Consider the following 9,714-nt stretch of genomic DNA (forward strand, 5'->3'; position numbering starts at 1 on the left):
TGCAACGTAAACTGTCACGTGACCATGAAGCGCTGAAACCGTAACACAAGCTCCCCCTTCCAACTGGCAAGACCCTTGACGACCACTCACCAAACTATCCTATCATCACCCTCCATGGACACCCACATAGTCATAGACTGGGATGGTGGTGTGGGGTACGACCTCCCAGCCCACGTCGAGATCCTCTTGAGGCTGAGGATGGAACTCGGTAGGTGTCCAGTGTGAGATGGATCCGTCTTCGTAAAGGACCGCCTTCAGTGCATCGACCCCATCGGTAAGCTACCCAGGCTGCTCGATCATGGCAACGAGGGGTTGGAAGATGATCAGTGTGAACTCACGAGGTGTCTTGACATCTCCGTAGTGAACTTGATCGGAGAACGTCCTGAATAGTTCGACCTCGTATTGTTCGATGCCCTCTTCCTTGCTCGTGAAGCGAACGCTGATGATATGCATCCGGTTGGGTGTTGGATACCAGTCGTGCATGCCTGGGATGGGTGGCGGATAGAGCAGAGTGACCCATTGGCTGAAGACACGATGAGGTGAGTCTTCCGAGTAGAGGTGCCAGATGACCTTCTGGTTGTCCCAAGTGAAGACGAAGGCATGGAAGGTGGCAAAGTCGCCTGTGCCCATACGATGGATGTAGAGTCAATGGCCATCACTTTCCATGAGGAATGTTAGTGGCGTGGCGATGAAGACATCGTAAGGTGATGCTACGTCTGGGGCGATGAGCGATACCTGTCCTGCCGCTGGGTTTCTCAAAGACTTGACCATTCGAGCATACCTTATCTGCTCCTTGATGGTGACGGCTGGTGCAGGTTGTGATCCGTCCTCCGGTGGGTCATTGTAGGGGTACGTGGCACCGAGACGGTGGGGGTAGCCGGGTTGTTCCTCGTCAGCATTCCTTGCCTGTTCATCGTCATTACCCCAGGCTCTACCCATCGTCCAAGATCCTCCCGTCATCCAACGACCTGTCTCGTCTTCATCGTCTTCCCAACGTGCATTCCTCCATGATTTGGCCAGTGCTTCGTCGCTAAGGTTGCCTAGAAGCGGGAGTTCATCTCCATCGCTGTCGAGAAGCAGTCCTGGCTCCGATGCGCTGTGAGTGATGGTGGTGGTGACATGGATGTTGAGCGACATTGGTGGAGGTGGTAGAGTGGGGCAGTTCTCTTTGTCCCAAGGGTATATTTCCTCATAGAGTTCCCACTCGAGTAGGAGGAGGCGATGGTCCAGTAGAGGGAAAGGAGAACCACTACTTATACCTTCGAGCAGCCGTTCTTCTTCTTCATACCAGTCCGTGATGTGGATGTTCACCATTCCTGTACGTTCTTCCACTGGTATTGTCATTGTCCTTGATACGGTACCGTGTACGACACTGAATGCATCCAGAGCGAATGAGAGTGCTGCCGGTAAAATATCAAAGTGTAGCAGATGATCTAGAGTATACGATGGTGGGAGGATTCCCACCGGAAGGCCAGCGTAGATGGCTGTTAGGATAGTCTGGCATCGATCTGGCTCTAGCCGGGGCAGGTGGAGTTCCTCCGTTAGGTACATTGGGTAATTCATTCTCATGAATGTTCCTCATGTTCCGTCTAGGTCGATATCGATGTCATCCTCTAGCGTTACCTTCGGCTTGTCCGTTTGGAATGGGAATGGATAAGGAATTCTGATTAGCCCGCTGGGGTGAGGGGTTAGATATGGCTGTCGTCGAGTTGACCTGAAGTCGTCCAGGAGGTGGACTTTGTGGATGTCATCCGCTCTCTGGATGAGATGGTCCATCATGGTTTGGATGGGTCATGTTGAACTCGACGTTGGTATGGTCGAAGTCGGCAAGATCCTCGATGGCGAATCCAGCCCCTCTGATAGCGAGATAGACTCCGAGCTGTTGGAAGACCTGGTAATGATGATCGTGGGAGGAGTGGGATTCGACGTCTTCAAGAACTTCGATAAGATGCGCAAAAGTGGTGATAGCAGATTCGAGAAACTTGGTGTCACGGCATGCCGATGACAAAGATAGACAACCAAATATAGAGTCCCCTTGAGGGTCTCCTGGCTAAGAGCCAACAGCGACGAGCTGTGGCGGTACGACATGCCCACTGACGAGGCCGAGTAGCTGGTCGCAGAGCAAGACTTACTAGCGAGGCTAGAGGCATTATCACAAGTGAGAATGCAAATAGAATGTATAGCACACTGAGAGTGTCTGGTAAGACCCCTCTGTGATGGTAGTGGTGGACGAAGGAGAATAAGACTGAGGTCTCCTCCTCGTCTTGCTGGTCCTTATATACATGATTGCTATGCTACTGTACAGTACTGTCTAAGCGAGTCACACGCTATCCTACTGGTCAGTGCTACAATCGTATGACATGTCCCAATTATTCTGATTGGCTGCCTAATAATAACCCACAGAAACGGAGCTCCTCTTGAGCATGCAATATGACGACATGCTGATTGCGACATATGATGCCATGCCGAGGAGCTTGGTGTCACGTGACAATGCCAAGAGAGATCCGAGGTCATGTGACTTGATGCCTCGTTATCTTATCTTGTTAGATCACGTGACTTCTTGTGTGATGCGAAATGATGAAAAATAATATGCTCCTTAGTAGCATTTGTTCCTATAATGACTTGTCAGGTAAAACCGTGACACTCGGGATGTTGCACGGGCATTGGGGCATGGACTGAGGGTTCAGGCCAAGTCGTGCTTCTTTTTATACTCATTCAGCAGCTCTCCTGCATTGCCCATTTCCATCTCTTTTACCCATGACCTTTCACTGAGTGGATATCCAGCTCATTTTACCAGATATTCATTCTTGCTGCACCATAGTCGATGTCCAATTATAGACTCGATTTCAAATTCTTCCTCTCCTTCGATAAGATCCGGAGGCGGTGTTGAATAACTTTCCCCATGTGTACTGGTCTGCCGATACGGCGTGAGCAGCACAGCATGAAACACCGGATGGATCTTCCATGTCGCAGGAAGGTCTAACTTGAACGAGAGAGGTCCCAGAACCTCCTTGATCCTGAAGGGTCATTCTCGCTTCAGTGCTAGCTTGTTCAATTTGTAAGGCCTTTTCAAATTGGTGGCTTCCAGCCAGACCTTGTCTCCTTTCTTGAACGTCGGAGATCCTCCTTTGATCCTGGCAGATACACGGGCTTTTGCCTTGATGATTCCTTCCGTGGCCTCCTTGCGGACCATACTGAGAAGCTTGAGTCTTGCATCCATGTCGGGGACCTCGTCCTGAGGAAACAGTTCTGGCATTATCTCGGGGCTCGTAGCCATACCATATTTCGAATGGTGACTTCTTTGTCACCGAATGAGTGTGGAGATTGTGCGCAAACTCTGCTTCAGATAGAAATTGATTCCATCGATGCGGTTGCTTCGCACAATACATTCGAAGATATGTTTCCAATTCTTGATTCATTCGCTCCATTTCTTCGTCCGTCTGCGGATGGTAGGCTGTGCTCATGGCCGACTTGATCTTGAGGGCGGTGCACAGTGCTTGGAAGACTTTGGATGCAAATTGCATTCCACAGTCAGAGATGATCTTGTCAGGTAGCCCAAAGTGTTTTCAGACTTGTCGTCTGAATAGCTCAGCGGTTTCTGAGGCAGTGATCGTCTTCTTGCAGGGACATAGAATTACCCCCTTACTAAGCCCATGGTCTACCATGACCATTATTGAATCGAAGCCTTCGCTTTTTGGCAGATCTGTAATAAAATCCACGCTAACCTGCTTGAAGGGTAGCACATTGGGTGAAGGGCCGATGGGCTGTAGTGGAACTTTGATCTTGTTTCGAACAGCTTTGGATTGCTGACATGTGGCACATCCATTGACGTAACTTTGGATGAAGTGATACATTCCTGGCCACCAGAAGTCTTTACGCACAAGTTGGTGTGTAACCCAGATTCCTGGATGACCATGGGGGAGTGGCTTCATGGTATTGCTGAACAATTTCCTTCTTCAATGCCATAGTGTTCGGGACATATACGCGTCCATGGATGGTGATTAAACCATTGTCAGCGTCCTTGATGTCATCCGTTGTCATTCCTCGTGGAACTGGGAGTTCCTCCATTAGGCCGTCCTTGTACCCAAGTACCGATGGGTCTTTTGTTAGTGCTTGTCGGATTTGTTCCGCCATATCTGTATCGATAGCACCAATAAAGAGATCGTCGGGTAGCAGGATTGCAGGTGACTTGTTATCCTGTCGATTGTCTAATTCGGACAATCGTGAAAGTGCATCCGCTTGCACCATTTGTCGTCCTGGCGTATGGACAATTTTGTAATTGAACATAGACAAGAAGAGTTGCCACCTTCGCTGTCTTGGGTTCAGGTCCTGCGGTTGCCTGAAGTACGTCAGATTCTTGTGATCTGTGCATATGAGGAATGGCTCCTTTGTTCCATCGAGATAGTGTCTCCATTCCTTAATTGCGCAGATGATTCCTAGTAGCTCCTTGTCATAGATTTGATAATTTCGTTCCGGATCGGAGAACGACTTGGAATAATATGCGCAGGCATGGAGGTCACCATTATCATCCTTCTGCATGAGGACTGCTCCTGTAGCGAAGTCTGATGCATCGATTTCGATGACGAAAGGCTTGTTTTTGTCTGGCATAACCAGTATCGGTGCCTTGCCGAACTCGTTTTTGAGATAGTCGAATGCGGCTTGTTCTTTGCTAGTCCAATGGAACACATTCCCGCCCTTGGTCTTGGTAAGATCTATTAAGGGTCTTGCGATTTTAGAATAGTTCCAGATGAACTTTCGATAGAAGTTGGCGAATCCTAGAAATGCTCGCACTCCTTTTACACCAGTTGGAGCTTCCCATTTGATGATCCCATTGACTTTTGCTGGATCCATCTGAAGTCGTCCTGGGAGGAGAACCAGTCCTAGAAAGTCAGTGCGCATAGTCTTAAATACGCATTTTTCCAACTTGAGATAGAGGTCATTGTTGACCATCTTCTTGATGACTCGTTCAAGCTTCTTTTCCAACTCTTTTTCGCTTTCGGCCAGGATGAGGATGTCATCCAGATAGCACAATAGCCATCCTTCAGCAATTTCTTCTGCGAATATTTCATTCATCATTCACTGAAAGGTTGCCGGTGCATTGCACATTCCGAAGAACATGACCGTTGGTTCGAATAATCCACGCTTGGTGATGAAGGCAGCCTTCCACTCATCTCCTTGACGAATTCAAACATTGGTATATGCTCCGCGAATGTCAAGCTTTGCGAAATACTTGGCATGACGGAGTCAATCCATTAGGTCCGATATGAGTGAGAGTGGGTAGGCGTCCTTAATCGTTCCTTCATTCGCATAGCGGTAGTCCTGGCATGGATGTAGCCTGCCATCTTTCTTTCCTACAAAGAAGAAAGGTGATGCCATCGCAGATTGCGAAGGACGAATGTATCCTTTCACAAGATTTTTGTCGATAAAGGCATTCATAGCTTCTTCTTCCAGCTTTGATAGATTATAGACCTTTCCTCATTTAGGAACAAAGTCCGGCTTGAAGTCTATGTTGTGATCGTAAGATCTATGCGGTGGTAACCGTTCCGATGCCTTTTCTTCGAAAATTCGCTTGTATTTGAGAAGATACGATGGTATCATCACTTTCTTCTTGGAATTCTTCTTCTCCTTGAGTGCTTTCTTTTGTGCGAGTTCCTGCGCTTTATTTGATGCCTTCCAGAAGGTATCACCTTCTTTCCATGTTTGGTGATGATCCTTTTGGGAAGCATTCGTTCGTCACAGTGCAAGATACTGCATCTTCCTTTCTCCAGCTGAGCGATGTTCTTTCTCTTCAAGTGTTACTTCTTGGAGTATGCCAGTGTCAGGTTGATAGACGAAAATAGCTTCTTTTTCTCCTATTTCCTGATCCTCCAAGTACCGTGCTCCTTTTATGTATGCAAGCAAGAGGTCCGAATCAATGGTTCCTGCTTCATCCAGTACAGGATCGACATCAAACCAGTCGATCCTTTTCAAGGTTCGCTTGGCTTTGGCTTTCTCCTTTTTGGTGATTGGAAGATGAACAGCATCTTCATCTTTGAAAGGCCATGGTTCCTCATCTGGTACGTCTTCTACATATTGATGGACCTTAACTTCACCCGTTTGCCAATTGATAATTGGGTTGTGATCATGAAGCCACGTATTGCCAATGATCACGTCTTCTTTTCCTAAGTCGATGACAAGGAAGTCATCATTCCATTCGTACGTTCCTGCATGAACAGTTCCTTTGAATCGTTGGTTTGTAGAGTTGATGAGACTTCCATCAACACTGCGAATCTTGACTTCCTTCTGCGATTTGAGAAGGTGGAGTCCTGCTTTCTTCGCAAACGATTCATTGATGAACATTCCTTTTGCTCCAGAATCGACTAAGGCTCTTGCTGGAATACTTCGGGTTCTTGTGCCATCGTAATCTTGAAAGACGATATTGAGGTATATTTCGCTTCCTCGCTTAATATCGTCTCGTATGATTACTTCCTCGGGGACCGTTTCTTTATCTGGATGCCACAAGATCCCAACGTGCACCCAATTTCAAAACTCTCTGGATCATCTTTTTCCATGGGTGGTGGATATCGGCGTGCATATTCATATTTATCTGAATTGTCTCCGAATTCCAGAAGATCGTCGAGATGGGGCATCGTCATATTGCGTTTCTTAATACGGTCTCCTCGCATTTTGAGTGCATCTTCCCATTGTATCCTGGCGAGTTCTTCCTTGAGAATGAATCTTTGAATCACATATGACTCTTCTTCTGAGTCACTGGATTCGTCCTTGGTTCGTCTGATTTTGCGAACTGTTTTGGTTTTAACAGGACGAGTTCTTCGTACCCTGTGAACAACCGTTTCTTGTTCGGATACTTCTTCAGATTCTGATGACTCAGATTCTGATTCTTCTGATGATGAGGATTCTGATTCTTCCTGTTCCGACTCCTCCAAGTTGTCCTCAGAGTCGCTTTCTTCGACTCTCTTTACTCGTCGGTGTTTCCTCTCCGTTCTCTTGGAGTAAGATTTAGTCAGCTTGGAAGTCTTTCTTCGTCTGCCAGATCCGGAGTATTTCTTCGTCCTGGAATTGGACGTCTTGGTTTTGGCATATGAAGTTGTCTTTCCTGAGCGATCTGGTGCCGGATCATATTCTGGACTCGTGCATTGTGCAGCGACATGTCCTGACTTTCCATAGTTGTAGCAGAGTCCACTCACAGAACGTTTCTGATGGGTTTCTGGGGAGATCCGATCAATGTCCATTGCGTCAGGTCCTTCTCCATCCTTCTTCCGCTTCCTGAAGAGCCTGAGATGAACTTGAAGATATTTGTCTTTCCGCTATGAATATCCTGGAGGTTCGTGACCTTTCTTGTGGCCTTGCATGCTGCTGCATAGGTCGTTGGCAGATTTTCCGTGATGAAGACTTTTTCTGCAAGTTTCTCATTAAGGCCTCGCTTGAAGTGGATGAGCTTGGCGTATTCGTCGTCGATTTCGGCATATCGGTAGAGGATATCGAGATTTCCGATATACTCGTCGACGGTTTGCTTGTCCTGCTTGTATTTTCCTTCGAGAAGTACTTGCCAGGCTTGGTCCTTGGTTGCGACACCTCCATACTTTTCGGTAAGCGTCGTCTTGAAATCCTGGTACGTCCCAAGATTGCTGTGTTTTGCCATTTGGTTGGCTTCCCATGACTCGGCCCACTTTCCTGCTGTGAATGAGGAGTCGATTTGGGAGAGGACGAAGGCAATTTTGCTGAAGTCGTCACTGTAGACTCCTTCATTTGCCAATAGGTATTGTTCCACGTTTCGGAGAAACGATGCATATTCTCGCTTGTCTCCCCTAAACTCCTTGATTTTTCCCATCTTCTTTTCCCGTGCCACTGGCTGCTTGGGAATTGCTCCCTGGTATTGTGCGTACATTCCCAATGCTTGTTGGTACTCATTCCAGATGGCATCGGTGCAAGTTCCAGGATGAACTGGTGGTCCGAGAGCCGGGTTGTATCGTGCGTGGGTAGCCATGCTTCCTGAGAACTGGAAGCTACTGGTTGGTCTTGATCCAGTTGAAACTGAACGTGTGATTCCAGGTGCATTGGGTAGATGGGGTGGCTGGTCCCTCCTAAGATGTGTGATTCCTGGATAATCTGGTCGAGTAGTACTGTCTGAGATAGATCTCTCGAGCGGGACTGCTCTTGCTCCGAGAAAATTAACGGGCTGTAATCCACCAGTTTCCTGTGAACGCCCTTCCTGTCATTCAACTTGGATTGATTCTCGTCGTGGAAGTTCTGTTGCTTCGTCAAAGAGTCGTAGAGATTCTTCGTCAAAGTTTTCCCTTCCACGAAGAACTTGTCTTATTTCTTCGATTTCACCCTCGAGCTGCTCTAGCCTTGGGTGATCTGTTGGTTCGTAGGCTCGTCCTAGCCTAAATTGAAGTCGAAGTTGAACCGCTTCTGTCGACTTTTTATCGTAGAGGTCTGTTAATTCCTCTGTGGTGGCGTCACTGAGCGTAAATGGTGATACTTCTTCGTCAGAAGTCACCGGTCGTGTTTCTGGTGTATCTTCTTCAGATACCTGGTCGTGTTCTCGTGAAATATTCGTCTTGAATCTTGTCTTGACCTAAGGTTCCTTAATTGCCTTCCCTGGGAAGGGCTTTAGCACATCTTCAACGTGTGCCTCAGATGAGGGCTTCTCTTCTGGATTACCACACAAGTAATCGCTAGTGCTTGAGTTCGTTCCTGTAACAAAAACTCCGCACTCCTGCCTTTTGATCTTTGGTGGCCCTTAACCAATCTTGTACGCCTTTTGATTTGCCTGGTAACGTCAACCAGTCAGAGTCCTAGTCTTCTTTTCCAGACCTCGGATATCCTATGCTCACTTTTTAAAGTGTCCAGCTAGTCACTTCGAACTCCTGCCTACTCCCGTTTGAGCGCTTGATCGTTCTGGCTTTTGATTTCCTCTGCTTGGTGTCCTATAACCAATCGTCCTTCCTATCCCCATTTTCTCGATTGAAAACTGGCCTCGGCAAGGTCTGGGTGCCTTCTTTCGGTGGCCCTTAACCGGCGTCTTCTGTATACCCAGTGCCTCCGATGAGGATGGGGCTCAAGTCGACACTGCCTTCAGCAGGTACCTTGCCGCAACAAGTATCCAGGTTCCACTTCTCCGAGAATCTCCTGTCTGGTGAAGTACCGTAGCGATGGCTACTTCAAAGTGGTTCTCCCTGTTTTTCCCTCCTCGGGCGAAGTACCGTAGCGATGGATACTTCAGAGTGGTTCTCTCTGTTTTTTCAAGTGGTGCAGAGGCCGCAACGTGCACCGAGTTCCCTAGAATTGGATACCCCTGTTTGAGGACTTGATGGAATTGTTTTCTTGTACCGTCCAAGTAGACCCCACTTTGTCACAGTATTAAGTGGCACCTTTCTTTTTCACCATTAAAGTCCTCATTTGAGTGGTTATCCGAACGCCAACCTTCATATTGGTCTCGCAACATGGATACTTGGACAAACAGCACAATGCTGCCACATACATTATGGACATGACTGTGTCTACCACATGACCATCAAGCACCCATGATTTAGCCACCCAGTCACGTGACACTGACCACTTGCCCTATTCGAAAGTTGTCAGGTGTTGGTCATGTGACACCAGGCCACTTGCCCAGAAAGAAACCCATTGGACCATCAAGCTAGCAAGCACCCAATTCACCACTCAAGATAGTGGCACCACTTTGCTGCCTAAACCAATAGGCAGATA

The 9,714-nt window shown here is 47.7% G+C and overlaps 3 protein-coding genes across 3 annotated transcripts; all 3 read right to left on the reverse strand.

The window, feature by feature from the left end:
• Nucleotides 1-279: 279 nt before the first annotated feature.
• LAESUDRAFT_760741 (uncharacterized protein) lies at nt 280-1,569 on the reverse strand (the record flags this gene model as incomplete). Its single annotated transcript, XM_040912791.1, has 2 exons — nt 280-620; nt 660-1,569. The coding sequence occupies 2 exons, from the start codon at nt 1,567-1,569 to the stop codon at nt 280-282; spliced, it is 1,251 nt and encodes a 416-aa protein (XP_040762757.1).
• A 178-nt stretch (nt 1,570-1,747) lies between these two features.
• On the reverse strand, nt 1,748-3,277 carry LAESUDRAFT_760742 (uncharacterized protein; the record flags this gene model as incomplete). The annotated part of the gene is made up of 2 exons (XM_040912792.1): nt 1,748-1,891; nt 3,095-3,277. The coding sequence occupies 2 exons, from the start codon at nt 3,275-3,277 to the stop codon at nt 1,748-1,750; spliced, it is 327 nt and encodes a 108-aa protein (XP_040762758.1).
• Nucleotides 3,278-6,461: 3,184 nt separating this feature from the next.
• Nucleotides 6,462-7,987, reverse strand: LAESUDRAFT_760745 (uncharacterized protein; the record flags this gene model as incomplete). Its single annotated transcript, XM_040912793.1, has 2 exons — nt 6,462-7,128; nt 7,188-7,987. The coding sequence occupies 2 exons, from the start codon at nt 7,985-7,987 to the stop codon at nt 6,462-6,464; spliced, it is 1,467 nt and encodes a 488-aa protein (XP_040762759.1).
• Nucleotides 7,988-9,714: the final 1,727 nt, after the last annotated feature.

This window comes from Laetiporus sulphureus, assembly GCF_001632365.1.
Source record: "Laetiporus sulphureus 93-53 unplaced genomic scaffold LAESUscaffold_29, whole genome shotgun sequence".
Taxonomy (NCBI): Eukaryota; Fungi; Basidiomycota; class Agaricomycetes; order Polyporales; family Laetiporaceae; genus Laetiporus; species Laetiporus sulphureus.